The sequence below is a fragment of the Pseudonaja textilis genome, chromosome 2 (genome assembly GCF_049901715.1).
Source record: "Pseudonaja textilis isolate UNSWEBS1 chromosome 2, rPseTex1.2, whole genome shotgun sequence".
Taxonomy (NCBI): Eukaryota; Metazoa; Chordata; class Lepidosauria; order Squamata; family Elapidae; genus Pseudonaja; species Pseudonaja textilis.
In genome coordinates this window covers 229525371-229542801 of record NC_141991.1, presented here as the reverse complement: position 1 = coordinate 229542801, position 17431 = coordinate 229525371, and the positions used below count along the sequence as shown (strand labels likewise).

Here is a 17431-nt window from a genome sequence, read left to right as displayed (position 1 = left end):
CAGGAAAGCTCAAATGAACTGTTTATATTTCAGAGATACCCAGTTGAGATGTCAACTTACCTGGGAGTCATTGGTAGAGTCTTGTTGCAAAATAAAAGTTTTTTCTCATTGCTCCTAAACCAGATGGCTTGTGAGTTTAACCAAGAAGTAAGTGATTTATATTTTATGCCTTTTGTGTATGAAAGATGTAAAATGACCAACTTTTAAATTACTCCTGTCAGAGCAATTTTTTTCTTGGCACTGGAAGTCTTTTTTCTTCTTCAGTATAATGCATTTGAGCTAATATTTACCTTGTTAATTGAAGTTAGAGCAGTTTTGAGCAGATCAATTTATTATCTTCACTGATCCATTTTCTTCTTCTTTTGGTCACTTTTTAAATGTTTGTTGCCTTAGTCATAAATATGATACATTACCTTCTCTTTTTTTTTCCTTTGCACTTTTTATTCTTTTTAAAGTTTAATTTATATTATAATAATTTTTAAATATTTTTATGTATGTTTGTATGTGTGTGTATACCTTTTTAGAGGATTTTTTTACTTTGACATTATTCAGTGGCTTTTCATTTAATCTAATAAAAAAGCAAGGTATATAGATCTTGGATAGCATGACTTAGCTCATTATTTGTTTAGGACCAGAGGAAGTTAGTGACGAATTAAATCAGAACATTTAAAAAAAATTACAATCACGGTAGTTGGAGTTCTACCTGTCCCCTGATTCCCTCCATCCCATTCTGGCTTTGCTGATTTCTTAATGAACAACTTCAGTGTCTCATTTCAAAAATCTTTCATTAATTTTTCATTATTAGTTCATGATAATTTTTACAGATCTTCTAGTAAATCATTTTAGCAACTGTATTATGTCATTTATAATCAATTTTTGTGATCTTGCATGAACTGATCTACTGTTTCTTCTACTTCTTTGCACCAATCTGAACTTTGAATCATTTGATGATTTTTTCAATCATCAAATCATTTTGATTGCATTAGTTCAAATAACTTGCTCCTTGGTAGCCAAAATCGATCCAATGTTTTTAATGTTGTAAGCTATTTTTAATGTTGTAAACCATTTTATCTGTATTCATTTTACCCTCAGTCTTTGGTAGAAATTGACAGTGTAATGTTTTTCTTGCCAGCATTCTTTTTGTGTTGTTATTACATTATTTTTGATATTTACTTCGTTTTTCCTTTACATAGTAAGTTCCAACTTCTAATTGCATCAGTGCTTGTTCTTGACTGTCTTTTGCAAAATCATCCAACACACTTTTCTTTAAAAAATCAATCTCTGTTTACCCAAGACTAATTCTATCTTTTGCTGGTTCATTATTTTTTTCTACTGTATAAACAGTGAAATGATTTTACTGACACCAGTTGTTTCCAAATATTTAATGATCCAACTATGTGGTAGTTGGTATACTCAATCAAGATTATATGTACTGGTAGATTGATGTTTGCAATTTGTCAGAACTGTTTTGTCACTTAGATATTGATATTTTGTACCTCTGCTTTTCCTTTTATTTCCTTTTCTACTGGAAGGATGGTTTTTTTCTTATAAATACACTGTGTACACAATTATTAGGCAAGCTGTTTATTATTGAACAACTACAGTGTTCTCGGTCAATCCAAAATGTTAATAAATCTCAAACCTGAATATTTAAAAAAGTAAAAATGAGGTTATGGATTTCTTAGATGAATATGTGTGCACAATAATTGGGCAACTATTAGTGTGTAGAATTATTATGCAACTAAATGAAAAATGAAAATTTTTCATCTCGTTTATTTTCATCTGTTAAAGTGAGAATAATAAACAATTCAAAATTTACAAATAAACATTTCTGACAGTTCAAAAAAAAGTCAGTGACCAATAAGGCCAATATAGCCTTCTTTTCAATAACAGTCATAAGCCTTCCATTCATGGAGTCTGACAGTTTCTTGATCTGTTGACGATCAATTTTCTTGTGCAGCAGCAACCACAGCCTCCCAGACATTGTTCAGAGAGGTATACTGTTTTCTTTCACCGTAAATTTCCCATTTAAGAAGGGCCTACAAGTTCTCAATAGGGTTTAGGTCAGGTGAGGAAGGGAGGCATGTCATCATTCTTTCACGTTTAAGGCTTTTACTGGCTAGCTACACAGTGGATTACTTCGATGCATGCAATGCATTGTCCTTCATAAAAAATCATGGTTTTCTTGAAAGATGCAGACTTTTTCCTGTACCACTGTTTGAAGAAAGTGTCTTCTAAAAACCGATAGTAGGTTTGAGAATTGATTTTGAGTCCATTTTCAACCTGAAAAGGTTCAATTAGCTCATCTTTAATAATACCAGCCTATACCAGTACCCCTCCTCCACCTTGCTGGCGTCTGAGTCGAAGTGGAGCTCTGTGCCTGTTACTGATTCAGCCATGGGCCAATCCCTCTGGGCTGTCAAGAGTCACTCTCATCTCGTCAGTCCAAAATCTTTGAAAAATCTTCAGATATGTCTTGGCCCAGTCTTGCCATTTCAACTTATGTGTCTTGTTCAATGGTGGTCGGGTTTCAGCATTCCTTATTTTGGCCATGTCTCTGAGCACTGAATACCTTGTACTTCTGGGCACTCCAGGTAAGTTGCAGTTGTGGAATATGACAGTACTGGAGGATAATGGATTCCTTGTAGCTTCACATTTGATTCTTCTCAAATCTTCGGCAGCTAATGTGTGTCTTTTTTTCTCAACGTGTTTCTTGCAACCCTGTTGACTATTTGCAACAAAACTTTTGATGGTTCTGTGATCATGCCCCAATATCTTAGCAATTTCAAGAGTGCTACATCCCTCTGAAAGACTTTTTACAATTTTTGATTTTTCAGAGTCAGTTAAATTTCTTTTCTAGACAATTTTTCCTGAGGAAAAGAAGCTGCCTAATAATTATGCACACCTTGATATAGGGTGTTGATCTCCTTAGGCTACACCCTCCCTCATTACACAAACACACATCACCTGATATGCTTATGCCAACTAAGCATTCAAGTTTATATAGCTTGGAGGTGGAGAATATTCATAAAAAATTATAATATGGTCAAAATAGTCACTTTCCTAATAACTGTGCAAGCAAACTGAATTGCTTCCTTTTTGTTTGGTTTCCATTTTTAGAGTTTCTTTGGCGTTTATGCTTTGGTAGAATCATCTCTAGTCTGATTGATTTTGCTTTAATTGATGATTCATGCCTCATAGCATTCAGTTTCCATAGCTATTGCTGTTATTTGTTTCTTTATGATTTTCAAAGCATCTTCAATTTTTGAATCTTTTTTAATTGAGTTTTTCTTGATCCTTGATCTGATCTTCCATCTGATCTTCTTTGGGATTAAATACAATTTTGCTTTCAGTTTTCTAAATTCAATATCCAGTTCTTCTGTAACTGCACTTCTGTACTGTAGGCAAACTGATCGGTCAGTTCAATATATCCTTGCAAGCATCCTATTTATAGGTGGCAAGTATTTCTTGGACATACTTTTGATGGTGGCAGTCTTTGTCTTTCTACTGGTAATTCTTCATATGCTATAATTTTATCTTTTAATTCTCATCAGGAGGGTCAATTCATAGCTTTTTTTTCTATGCTGACTTGTGCTAGTTCTATTATTATTACTTCTGCTGTGTTATCATTTCTGTAGTTCATATTAGCTGTTTCCTTTATATTTGCTATTATCTGCGTTTCTTTTATAATTTTACTATGTTTTGGGACCTTCCTTTTGCTACTGATATTGGTATCTGTATTCCTTCTTTTATATGTTCGTAAATAATTACTTTTGTTTATTGTGCCTCAAATTTTCATTCAGTTATACATGAACATCTATCTTTTAAATATCCACCTTTTCAAAAAAAAATCACATTTTTCCAAATTCATATTTCCCAGTGGGCTTAAATTAATTGAATATATTAAAAAAAGTATCTCAAAACAGTCATTTTCTGTGAAATGTTTAGTCATTAAATAATAACAAATTAGTTAATTTATTTAATGTTTCTATCCAAGGAAATTCACTTTATTCTGCAAGAATAATTTAGAAGATAAATCCTGTTTAGCAATTATGATTAAAGAAATAGCATCAGATATCAGGCTTTGCTTTTAAGAGATTTTAAAAATGATTTTAGAAGGGATTATGGTAATATGTAGCTTCAAAAATATATACTTCATTAAATATATGTTAACACATTAATTTTTATTTTAAATTTAGATATCTTATGTAGTTTATTTTCATATATGCCATACATAGTCCCCAGCCATATGCATGTTTTATTTATAGTATTCAAAATTATTGTTTTGTATTTTGGAATACAAATTAGTTGATTATTCTGTTGGCAGAATAACAAAAACTTTAGAATATAAAATTATATTTGTTCATTTTATTTCAAATAGCTAGGCTGTTTATCTTGCTTTTGAATGAGATTTTTACTTTATTTTTCTCTAGCCAGACCATCTCCTTGGTCACATAATTGAAATGTGGATTGATCGCATGGATAATATAACACAGCCAGAGAGAAGAAAGCTTTCAGCTTTGGCTCTGCTTTCACTACTGCCATCAGACAATAGGTAAGCAGCACTTTAGATTTATTGGCTACAGTGAGCAGTCAGCCTTGTTAAAGTGCAACTTTCATTTTTGAATTTTCTTTGATTCAAATCCTCATAAATTTGTTCTCCTATAAGCTTAAATATACATCCTTTTAGGTTCCTATATAAAGTTATTTGCACAGTGCTTTGGATTCTGACTCCTGACTGATAGTGATATGTTTTATCTTTTTTTTGGGGGGGGGGGGCACAGGAATAAACAGTTAAACAAATTAATTCAAAACAAACTGAAAACTACTGAAACTCCACTGAGATTATGGATGCTTCTGTTGAGCTTAAGAAAAATAACTTCTTAACATTTTGATTATTGTAGTACAAGTAATCTTTGAGTTATGAATGTAATGGAGCCTGCCCATTACATTCATAACTCGAGGATTGTAGGAGTACATCATGTTACTTGAATGTGATCACTCCCTGTTTTCGCCCATGGCATTTTCTAATCGAATGTGTGGGTCATTAAATGCAAAAGGTAACTCAGGGTGGAGAAGGTCATGGGGGGGTCTTGTGATGGAATAGGCCAGCCAAGGCCTCCTCGACCACTGAGATATCTCAGGCTTCCCCCCCCTCCCATCCTGCTGTGCTGAACTCACCTTGCAAAGATCTGTCTCCTCTCTGCTGCTGTTTTTTTGTTTTGTTTTGTTTTGTCTTTGAGGGAGAGGTGAGCAGGATGATTTCATTCCCAGCATCCAGTTGGCTTGCAAATGCTTTTCATGCTAAGAGTATAATGTTTGGGGGGCGGGGAGTGATCTTGTGTGACTTCAGGCAGCCATTCTCTGCAAAAGCGGATGACTGGCTGAAGTCATACGATATCACGGCCCACCAGAACATTTCACTCCCAGTGTGAAAAACATTTGCAAACTAATTGGACTCTGGAAGCAATACAGTTTTGCTCCCAGTGTCTGATTGGTTTGCAAATGCTTTTCACACTGAGAGTGAAATGTTCTGGGGGCAAGGAATCTTGCATGACTTCAGGTACCCATTCTTTGCAAAAGCAAAACAGCTCCCTGAAGTCGCGCGAAATCATGGCCCCCAAAACATTTCACTCTCAGTTTGAAAAGCATTTGTAAGCTGAACAGACGCTGGGAGCAAAATCGCCCTGCTTTCCCCTCCCTCAAAGGCAAAGAAACCGCAGCAGAGAGGAAGTGAGTTCAGCACATTCTGGTGGAAATAAAGGAAATATACACTGCTCAAAAAAATAAAAGAACACTTAAACAACATAATGTCAATCACACTTCTGTGAAATCAAACTCTTCACTTAGGTAGCAACACTGATTGACAATCAATGTCACATGCTGTTGTTGTGATTGGAAGGATCGGTCCTGTTGGGAGTTTTGAATCTGATGACTGTTAGATCGTGGATTGATGTCAGAACCAGGAAACGTTAACCTGAAGGGCAAGCCAGTTAATTAGCACGTTGCCTTAATGGGTATAAAAGGACACAGCTGAGCTGGTGCCTTTCGCCAGAAACAAAATGACTATTTTGAATGAGGACGTTACTGCAAAGAGCTCTCTGTTTGTTTGAATTTCGAAGGGGAGTCCTAACAGTTTCTGCCAGCTGTTATCTTGTTATTTCCTTCAGTTTGATTTGATTGTGAAACGGCTGCTTTCTGTTTGTTCGTTTGAATTTCCAAGAGGAGACATAACATTATTGTTTCTGGCCTAAACAAACCATCTTTCAAGCAAGATGGATTTAAATCAACTGCAGCGTTTGGTAGAGCAGCAACAACAACAAATTAATCAGCTACTGCAAAGCAATGTGACGCTTCAGAATCAGGTAACACAATTGCTGAATTATGTTTCCAGCTTACCAAGCCCTGCTGCTGTTCCCCTGCCCCTCCTGAGAGGAAAAGCCCAGTATCCATGCCGGAGAAATTTTCAGGACAAATGGACATGTTTCCGGCATTTCTGGGGCAGTGTCAATTATTTATGTCCTTGAGGCCTGAAAACTTTCCAAATGATCGGGCCAAGACAGGATTTATTCTTAGCCTTTTATCTGGGCAGGCTGCTAATTGGGCTACTCCCTTGTTAGTTCAAGATAGCCCGTTGTTGAATGATTTCCAGGGTTTTCTTCAACAAATGAGAGTGATGTTTGAGAACCCAATTAAGATACAAACTGTGGACAGACGGTTATGGGACATAAATCAGGGGAAACGTTCCCTGCAGGAATACGTTGCAGAATTTCGTCTGCTGTGTTTGGACTCTAACTGGAACAAACTGGCTCATATGGCTGCATTCCAGGAAGGCTTGTCTGATGCCATCAAAGATGAGCTGGTCCATGCAGAGAGGGCTTTAACTTTGGATGCATTGATAGTTCAGTGCTTACGAATTGAAGCTCGTTTACAGCAACGTGGACGCAAACGGCTCGGTATGGAACCATCTTCGTTTTCTCATGCACAACCCACGCCACCGAGAGTTTTCCATGTTGAGGAGCCGATGGAGTTAGGCGCACTCCGCCCTCGCTTAATGGTGCGAGAACGTTCGAGAAGGTTCCAGGAAGGCTTGTGCCTTTATTGCGGGGTCTGGGACATTTTGTTAATTCCTGCAAACGGAGAGGGACCCGCAGACCCGTACCTGAAACCACTCTTGGCTCGTCAGGAAAACAGGGTAGACCTGACCTCAAGGAAACCCTAGGTCGGACACATTTCACATCCCCACCTCAAATTGCTGAAGTAAATCCTGGCCCTCCTCGGCATTTACTTTTGGACACTCAATTTTCTACAGTCACAGAAGGAGGGAATTCCCGCTGTTGCGTTGGTGGACTCAGGGGCTACAACCAGCTTTATGGACCGAGCTTTGCTACGCACTATGGGATCCCATTGGTTGCTGTACATCCACCCATTAAGGTGGAAACCGTGGATGGGCATGAGCTCAAGTCTGGGCCCATTCGTTTCGCCACCCAGCCAGTGCGTATGATCATTGGGGATCATGAGGAGGCGATAAGTTTTTATATCACCTCGAACCTTCATCTCCCTTTGGTGCTCGGAATGTCCTGGTTGCGTTTGCACAATCCGTTGGTGGCTTGGTCGCAGAACGGTATTTCTTTCCAAGTCTCCAATGTGTAGACCACCTGAGACAATTGGAGCAGTGACGCCTCCATTGGCTGTGGGAGACAGAGTGGGGTTGTCAATGAAACATCATCAAGTTAATCATCAGACTCGGGGGAAGGGCCCTGCGGTGGGGGATAGTGTTGTGATTGGAAGGATCGGTCCTGTTGGGAGTTTTGAATCTGATGACTGTTAGATCGTGGATTGACGTCAGAACCAGGAAACGTTAACCTGAAGGGCAAGCCAGTTAATTAGCACGTTGCCTTAATGGGTATAAAAGGACACAGCTGAGCTGGTGCCTTTCACCAGAAACAAAATGACTATTTTGAATGAGGATGTTACTGCAAAGAGCTCTCTGTTTGTTTGAATTTCGAAGGGGAGTCCTAACAGTTTCTGCCAGCTGTTATCTTGTTATTTCCTTCAGTTTGATTTGATTGTGAAACGGCTGCTTTCTGTTTGTTCGTTTGAATTTCCAAGAGGAGACATAACATGCTGTTGTGCAAATGGAATAGTCAACAGGTGGAAAGCAGAGGCAGGTAGCAAGACATCCCCAATAAAGGAGTGGTTCTGAAGGTGGAGACCACAGACCACTTCTCAATTCCTATGCTTTCTGGCTGATGGTTTGGTCACTTTTGAATGCTGGTGGTGCTTTCACTCTAGTGGTAGCATGAGACGGAGTCTACAACCCACACAAGTGGCTCAGATAGTGCAGCTCATCCAGGATGGCACATCAATGCGAGCTGTGGCAAGAAGGTTTGCTGTTTCTGTCAGCATAGTGTCCAGAGCATGGAGGCGCTACCAGGAGACAGTCCAGTACATCAGGAGACATGGAGGAGGCCATAGGAGGGCAACAACCCAGCATCAGGACCGCTACCTCCGCCTTTGTGCAAGGAGGGACAAGAGGAGCACTGCCAGAGCCCTGCAGAATGACCTCCAGCAGGCCACAAATGTGCATGCGGTTGCTCAAACGGTCAGAAACAGACTCCATGAGGGTGGTATGAGGGCCCGACATCCACAGGTGGGGGTTGTGCTTACAGCCCAAACTGTGCAGGACGTTTGGCACTTGCCAGAGAACACCAAGATTGGCAAATTCGCCACTGGTGCCCTGTGCTCTTCACAGATAAAAGCAGGTTAACACAGGGCCTAGAGACGCCATGGAGAATGATCTGCTACCTGCAACATCCTCCAGCATGACTGGTTTGGCAGTGGGTCAGTAATGGTGTGGGATGGCATTTCTTTAGCGGGCCGCATAGCCCTCCATGTGCTTGCCAGAGGTAGCCTGACTGCCATTAGGTACTGAGATGAGATCCCTTGTGAGACCATATGCTGGTGCGGTTGGCCCTGGGTTCCTCCGAATGCACAACAATGCTAGACCTCATGTGGCTGGAGTGCGTCAGCAGTTCCTGCAAGACGAAGGCATTGATGCTATGGACTGGCCCGCCTGTTCCCCAGACCTGAATCCAATTGAGCACATCTGGGACATCATGTCTCGCTCCATCCACCAATGCCACGTTGTACCACAGACTGTCCAGGAATTGGGGGATGCTTTAGTCCAGGTGTGGGAGGAGATCCCTCAGGAGACCATCCGCCACCTTGTCAGGAACATGCCCAGGCGTTGTAGGGAGGTCATACAAGCATGTGGAGGCCACAGACACTACTGAGCCTCATTTTGACTTGTTTTAAGGACATTGCATCAAAGTTGGATCAGCCTGTAGTGTTTTTCTTTTCACTTTAATTTTGAATGTAACTCCAAATCCAGACCTCCATGAGTTGCTAAATTTGATTTCCATTGATAATTTTTGTGTGATTTTGTTGTCAGCACGTTCAACTATGTAATGAACAAAGTATTTAATAAGAATATTTCATTCATTCAGATCTAGGATGTCTTATTTTTGTGTTCCCTTTATTTTTTTGAGCAGTGTATTTTTGCTCAAGATATTTTCCCATCCTTCCAGATCAGAATGTTGGAGGGTTTAAACAGCTACTGAGGAAGAGGCAAACCCAGTAAAAAAAGATTATTCTAAATAAAAAATAAATAAAATAGATTTAATTTTTTTTCTGAGAAGGCCTTCAGAACAAACCTTAGACTCAACTAGAGAAGACAGCTGCATTCCAGGGGTGGCAGGCAGAATAGTGGCATATGGGAAGCTATTTAAGGATTCTCTTCATAATCCTCAGACTCTATAGATTGAATAGTAGTTATAAGATTTGGTCAACTAAACCCACAGTTTAATTTACTGGATCTATATAAGCAATGGCAAACTGGTAATCAAAAAAAAGGGTAATAAAAGTCTAATTTTATTTTATTTTTTAATTTAGAAAACGTTTGTGCTTCAAACTTAATAACAGCTCTGGGTGACTTAGTAAGATACAGTAAAAATAATTAAAGCTTCATTAAAAAAACAAGAAACATTTAAAAGAGTTAGTATTATGTGTTAAATAGTATCTCATTTCCCTGAGCTTAATGCGTGCTTCTCTGTCTATTGTTGCTGCACTTTCTCCAAGGTTGTCATCATGACTCCCTATAGTGAGATAACTAATATCCTGGAAGAGGGAAAGAACATTCAAAACTATCTTGGTACGATGCAGAACTGCACTTAAAGTAACAAAATAAAATTTAATTGAGACGCTTACATAGGAAACAAAAATGAAATGTATGGGTATAGAAGGTGGGGGTAGGGATATCTGGTTGGTAATGACAGTTGAGGAAAAAAATCTCAGAATAGCAGTTGATTGCAAACTGAATATGAGCCATCAGCGTAATATGACTGCCAGAAAGGCAAATGAAGTTTTGGATTGCATCAACATAATAATTTACAAATCACAGGAAGTACTCTATTTTGGTCACGCCCCATTTCAATTCTATATCCAGTTTTGGAGGCCACGCTACAAGAAGAATTGAGAAAAATTGGAACAACCTCAGAGATTGTTCAAGGATAAATCCGCAACGAGAATGATCAGCAGATTAGAAAATTATCAGTGAAAAGAGAATGAATGATCTAGTTATATTTAGCCTTTTTAAAAAAGTCTGCTGAGAGGAATTACAATAGCACTTTTCAAATATCAGCAAAGATTTCAAGAGAATAAAGTAAAGGTATGATCTCTCTTATTCCAGAATTGATGGAATAATTAATTTAACCATAGAAGGTAAAGTCTGACTAAATGCTAGGAAAAAAAGCTTCCTAATTTTAAGAGTGTTTCACAATCCCCATGATGAGATGCATTTAAATGAAGTCTAGACAGCTGTCTCTATGCTTTAATTTGGATTGCTCTTCTGGTTAGATTTGATCTGGGATTTAATGCCTAATTGGTCGTTTTTCTCTATTGTCTAAGTACATCCCCAACCAGAACATAGTTCCTGAATCTTAAAATCCTTTTCCTGGAATGAGTAATATTGTCTGTATTTAGTTTTAGATCGTTCTTCCACATCTAGTACCGTTTCCAATTATTTACTGCTTGGACCATTCAGAAATCCTGAATTTACCCAACTCCAAATTACAGGAAAGGATTCTGCTCAATATATTGTTAACATGTTCCTAATCTGTGAATGAACCTTCATATAGATACAAAATAATATAGAGAAAAGCCTTGCTAGACTCCTTAGGGAAAATCATAGGAGGTTTAATAGATGTGTCTCAATACCTTTAATAATGGTAGAAAAGTGGAGTGGAAAGATTTTAGTGGCACCTATTAATCAAATCTTCTGATTAAAAAAACATGGTAAATGATATTAAACATGGTAAATAGTTTAATACCATTAAGATACCATGGTCAACTATACCCATACATCCAAGAATATCAGGAAGATTTTATTTCCCTTGTCTTTCTCCGGGTTATAAGCATCTGTCAGAACAGCCACAGCCATTTTTTGTTCTATATCCAGATGGAAAAGCATCAAAAGCACTTGGAAAGGCCACCATTATGTTCAGTTTCAATGAAAATGAATTATTGGCATCGGGCATTTGTTAAAATTGTCCAACCAAAGGTGATTTCTTAAGCAAGGGCCTTGCAAGCATCTCCTTTCAGAAGATGGGACTCTTTATATGTGAAATAATACTTCGAGTGACAATTGACTGGAACAGGCCAATTAGAAGACCTTTTCTTCTTATTGTAGCACAATACTTCCTCTTCAAAAAGAACTTTGAGAAATCAGATGTCTTATCTATTCAGCAACATTTGTTAGGGCTACTTCATATTCAAAAACAGCACCAATCTGAGATCAGTATCACTAATATTGTGGAGCTCTAAGCAATTAATTCTGAAGTTATTTGGTTCTGTTGCTCCAGAAGAAACACATTGGAGGCTTTGATAGTTTTCCTTTATACTTATGTTGGTATCCTTTTCTTGAAAAATTCTGCCTCCTTCTGAAGCAATGTAATTATTTTTTGGATGCCTTGGGGAGTGCTTTGCTGTGCCCCCATAAAGTGGACACATTTATTTTTATTTCATTCTCCCTTGCTGTGAAAAAACAAATGTAGCCAGTGAAGTATAAGGAAAAGTGGAAAGCCTCTGGTTTATAATGCTGTCATATTGGCTAAATAGAAGGTGTGGTGCCTGGTTCAAGGGAAGAAAAAACCAAAAACGCAAGCATCAGAAAAAAAATCTTTTGGCAGTGAAGCAAAGCCAAGGGCATTAGATACATGGCCACAGATTAGCAATTGGTTCTTTTACAACTACCACTTTTACTACCTATGACCATTTCTTCTATGTACATTCTGGCATTCTGCATGGACCTAACATTTGTTTTAATAGTAGTTTGATTTGGGAGGGGGGTTCTAACTTTGAACACAATGAATACTGCTTGAATACTGCTTATAAGCAATTGCTTTCACTATTTATAAACACCTTACATATTTAATTGCTCTTATATTATAGATTTGCTTCAACATATTCAGTAGTTGGAGAAGAAAAATATTTCAAGTTTAGTTTTAAAACAAGTTAGTGATTTTTTTTCCATCAGCATTTCAGAACTGCAGATAAAATGACTTCCTGTCTCTCAGTTTCCTGTATCCATGGTAACTTGATTTCAGCCAGTCACTGTAGAGGAGCCAATGGGAAGAGTAGTATTTCCTGTAGGAACAGTTGCAGAACTGGTAGGCAAAGTGAGAAATTTCAACAGAAGGAAAACATTTAACTGACAAAATGAGCTTCATATTCTTGGTGAGAATTTTAATATATTTTAAACTTAGAATGGTAGAAAAGTTGTTACTATAACTATATGCAGTTATGAAGGAGGAATCATTAAAAGTTGAAAAATATAATTCATAAAAATATAACTTACCTAACAATTTTGTATCAGAACTTTTATATTCTGTTTAAATAATGCAAGCATTTAATTTTATCATTAGCAATCTTCAAATATGGTAAATGTAAATTTAATTTTAACTATAAATGATGGAATAAAACATAATAAAGGTAGTCCTTGACTTACAACAGTTTGTTTAGTGACTGTTCAAATTAAAATGACACTGAAAAAAATGACTGCAGTGTCCCAGGGTCATTTTGTGACCTTCCGACAAGCAAAGTCAATGGGGAAGCTGGATTCTATTAACTAGGTTACTAACTGAATAACTGCAGTGATTCACATAACAAATGTGGCAAGAAAGGTCATATAATGGGGCAAAATTCATTTAACAAATGGCCCACTTGAGAACAAACATTTGGGGCTCAATTATAGTCGTAAATTGAGGACTACCTATAAAGCACTTCTAAATAATTGTACAAGTAATACTGATTAAAAATAATGAGCTATGAGAATTTTGAATAAGCATTTTTTAAAACTTTTTTCCTGATAGCTCAGTCAAATGTGACTTGGAGAGTCAAAGCCTGGAATATGTATCAACTTCATCACTTTGAGTCACTTCGGCATATTTTTAATTGTCTTCTGCTGCTGATGATCCAAAAGGATATATTTTGTTGTCCATCAGTTTGCCAGCAGTGCATACGCAGACAAGTTGACTGTCGTAATTCAAGTCTTTCTTTTATTCCAAACAATTTTTCACAGAATACTTTATTTCTGTACTTAAGTGGCAACAATATATCCCGCATAAATCCTAATGCACTGATAAGCCTCCAGCAGCTTGTTGTGCTACACTTGGACAATTCTGGCATTGTATATGTATATCCAAATATATTTGCTGAATTGAAAAAATTATGGTATCTACAGCTGAATAATAATCATATAAAATATTTATATCCTGGAACATTTGAAGGACTTTCAAATCTTCATTCTTTATATCTTCAGAATAATGAAATTGACTTTGTTTCTGAAGGATTATTTGGTAACCTCACTTCTGTTCATTATCTAATGCTGCAAAACAATCACCTCAGGATCCTTGGTAGCCGCATTTTCTTCGGCATGGTTAATCTTCGAATTCTGAACCTAGCAAACAATAAGATTTCACAAATATCAGACAGAGCATTCCAGCACCTTGATAATCTTACAGGCTTGCACCTTGAAGGAAATAATTTAACATGTGTGCCATCCACAGCGTTTCTAGTACTGAGGAAACTTCAAAAACTTTCATTGTCACAAAACCCTGTTGGGTCAATTCTTCCTTTTGCATTTAAAGGACTTAGCAAGCTTGAATATTTATTTTTAAAAAGTGCAAAAATAAACACTGTTAACGCAAATGGATTTTCAGGGCTAGTCAGTCTTAAAAAGCTAGTTTTGAGCGATAATAATTTAGTAAATATCAATTCCCATACTTTCTCATTGTTGGGTCATTTACAGTTTTTGTATCTTGACAGAAACAAAATAATTGATATTTCAGGTAATACTTTTGAAGCCATAGGATTGTCTTTGAAAATACTTGATCTGTCTTTCAATAATCTTACATTTTTACAGCCTATAGTGCTCAAGCCTTTGGTTTCTTTAACTCACTTACAGGCAAATTACAATCCTTGGAATTGTAGCTGCAAATTACACAGATTGATGAATTGGCTAGCTGCTGCTTCTTTCTCTGTGAAACTCCTTTGTCAAAGTCCTTCCAGTCTGCATGGAAGATATATAAATTATGCTAGCTTGCATTTGTTCAAAAATTGTTTCAATAGTACAAACCTTGACATTTTCAAGAACAGTAAATCTGCAGGAATCCAGCAGAGCTTTACTACTTCATTAATGGCACAGAATATGTATCTCACAAGGAATACAGTTAAAGAACAGTTGAACTTTAATGCAAATGCAGTTACATCACTGGTAAAAGCATCTTACACATCTGCTTATCAAAATCTCAATGAAGAAAATTCTAGTAGGAAGTCAAAACAAGAACAAATAGCAACGCAGACGATACCTGCTAATTTGACCATGAAAGAAAATAAAGTACTATTTCCGGAAGCTGTTTCTGTATCATTTAAAACATCACTAATTTGTTCACAGCAGGTAGAGAAACTAAAGCAGGCTTTTGACATTTTATTAAGCTTTTTCATTTTGGCCTGTGTTATGGTCTTCTTTTTGTTCTACAAAATCATTAAATTGAAACAGAAGCACAATGTGCAAAAGAACTCTGACAATGCAATAGAATACTATGGCTTTTATCAGGCTGGTAGTTACAATGTTACTGTACCTCAGAACCCACTGGGGAGTTCTGAATTGGATCCTGTTGATCTTTCTAAATCAACGGCCCTTGAAAACCAAGCACAGGTTATCTTATTTGAACATTCAGCACTGTAATACATCCATCACACTTTTTCTTTTCATGTGTATAGAAGGCAACACCAGATGACTTTTGTAAATACAAGTTTAACTGATGTTAGGCTGTTTACAAGTTTAACTGATGTTAGGTATACAGCTAATATTTTTTCAACCTTTACATTTTGTTCTAATTTTAATATCTGTATTTTACTGATTGTAACTATATTTTATCTATAATTACTAAATTTTAATTGATCTGTCTAACAATTACAAATCATTAATGTAATTTTATGTTTAATATTCTGCATAAATTTGATGTTAGATGTTATATTAAAAAGAACAGGTTTTTTAAACTTCATTACTATTGATAACTTCCTAGAAATAATTTCTGATTATTTCATGTTACCAGCTATTTTGGACACAATCATAAATTTATGCAATGTTTATTAAGATTGCATTTATTATGAAATTATTGTGTAAAAATTACATTATCTGGAATAATTAAAAAGAGTATTTACAAGAAAATTAATTGATTCTGGTTTCAATCTTCATTTCCCTCTGATAAAAGTTACAATGGAAGCATTATGCATATTGGAGGTTTTTGTTTGGTTTTTTAAATAGCCCATAGCACTTCTGCTAGAGGAGGCAGCAGCAGATTTTATCAACTTCCTCCCATATAATTTTTGTTGCTCTTTGAAAAATTTGGTGGAGGCCAAATTGTATAGGGTATGTGGGCTCATTGGTGCTCTCTGAGCTTGGTTGTTTTCTTGCAGACATTTTATTACTCTGCTAAGTAACAACTTCAATGATAAAAGGGAGGTTTGCTATTTGTTTGCATACAAGTGACTTGTCCTATCCGTGTGGTGTAGGAATGTACAATAGTGCATGGTATCAGAACTGTAGAAAGCAGGACGAATAAGAGAAAAGAGATTTAGTTTGAATTTCAGTTTCTTTCAAAGTATATGCTTCTTCAACTCAAAGAAGGAAAAATTCTAAATGCGGTACATGGGGTAATTATCATGTTTCAGGAACTCTACTAACATCTTTTTTCTAAAAAGCAATGTGTATACATCTACTAATGATGCAAAGCGAGCACCGTCTTTATATACTAGAGTGCCTTATCACCCTATATAGTTCTAGTTATGAATTTTTAGAAAATAAAAATGATTCATGTTGCATTTCATTGATTTAAAAGTGTTCTCCTATTATTCCAAGAACAAATTAGAAAGGGGTAAAGAACATCCAGGAGTCATAGAGAGATGTTGAATAACTTCCTAATTCTGGTAAATGTCTGTTGCTGCATTACACTGATTTGAATTTTAATATTCCTGAGTATTCTCAAGTTCTTCTGTCAAAATGGAATATATATATTTGAGGTTTGGTAAGTCCTTAGCTTTATGGATTACATAGGAAAGAGTTGAGCAGGAACCCATCTCACTGGTTAAACAAAAAACATGTTGTTAAACATATGTATGCCAATGTGACTGGATTGTCAAGATAGATTGTACTATATTTGTGTAACAAAGAAATAATTGCAGCCTAACTTTTTTATAGTTAAGATTGTAGACTATTTAGATAGCATGTGCGCCCTGTCTCTGAATTGCAAATGTCTTCCATGTAGAAACTATATAATACTGGTTGTTACACAATATTCTGATACCAGGATATTCTTAGTTTTGGGATAAACGTGAGTGATCAGCTAAGTATTAAATAAAAGAAAACTGAAAAAATATCATAAAAGTAATGCTAAACTTATTTTCTATTTAACTAAACAATTTAAAACTAAACAATTTCCATGTCTTTTCTAGTATTGTCCAAGATAAATTTTGTGGTATCATAAATATTTCAGTTGAAGGGTTGCATGATGTTATGACTGAAGATATAGAAACAAGATCATTCAAAGAGTAAGTAGAACATTACTTTGCATGTGCTTACTGCAGTGAAGCTACCAGATAAATAATTCATTGTCACTAGAGGGAGTAGGTGCATTTTGATATTCTTATATGGAAATATTATAAATGTGATTATATACTAACTATTCTTAGATTGGATCATAAAGATAGATAATATTTTAAATGCATTTTCAAGATTTTCATTTCAAGTTTTTATTATTGTTCACTTTGCACAATACTCTTTATGCATACTTCTGTAAAAGTCTTTAGC

The 17431-nt window shown here is 36.3% G+C and overlaps 2 protein-coding genes and 1 long non-coding RNA gene across 3 annotated transcripts in view; 2 read left to right on the top strand and 1 right to left on the bottom strand.

Annotated features, from left to right (window-relative positions):
• LOC148127406 (uncharacterized) overlaps positions 1-17431 on the bottom strand; it is a 679100-nt gene that overhangs the window by 230394 nt on the left and 431275 nt on the right. The window lies entirely within an intron of this gene.
• Positions 1-17431, top strand: part of IPO11 (importin 11) — a 65926-nt gene that overhangs the window by 42738 nt on the left and 5757 nt on the right. Inside the window, exons 27-29 of the mRNA XM_087927242.1 lie at positions 34-147; positions 4434-4555; positions 17077-17172. Of these exons, the coding sequence (XP_087783368.1) occupies positions 34-147; positions 4434-4555; positions 17077-17172 (332 nt within the window). The remainder of the gene's footprint in view (positions 1-33; positions 148-4433; positions 4556-17076; positions 17173-17431) is intronic.
• Positions 12719-15794, top strand: LRRC70 (leucine rich repeat containing 70). The gene is made up of 2 exons (XM_026717157.2): positions 12719-12795; positions 13431-15794. The coding sequence occupies exon 2, from the start codon at positions 13469-13471 to the stop codon at positions 15305-15307; it is 1839 nt and encodes a 612-aa protein (XP_026572942.2). The 5' UTR covers positions 12719-12795; positions 13431-13468; the 3' UTR covers positions 15308-15794.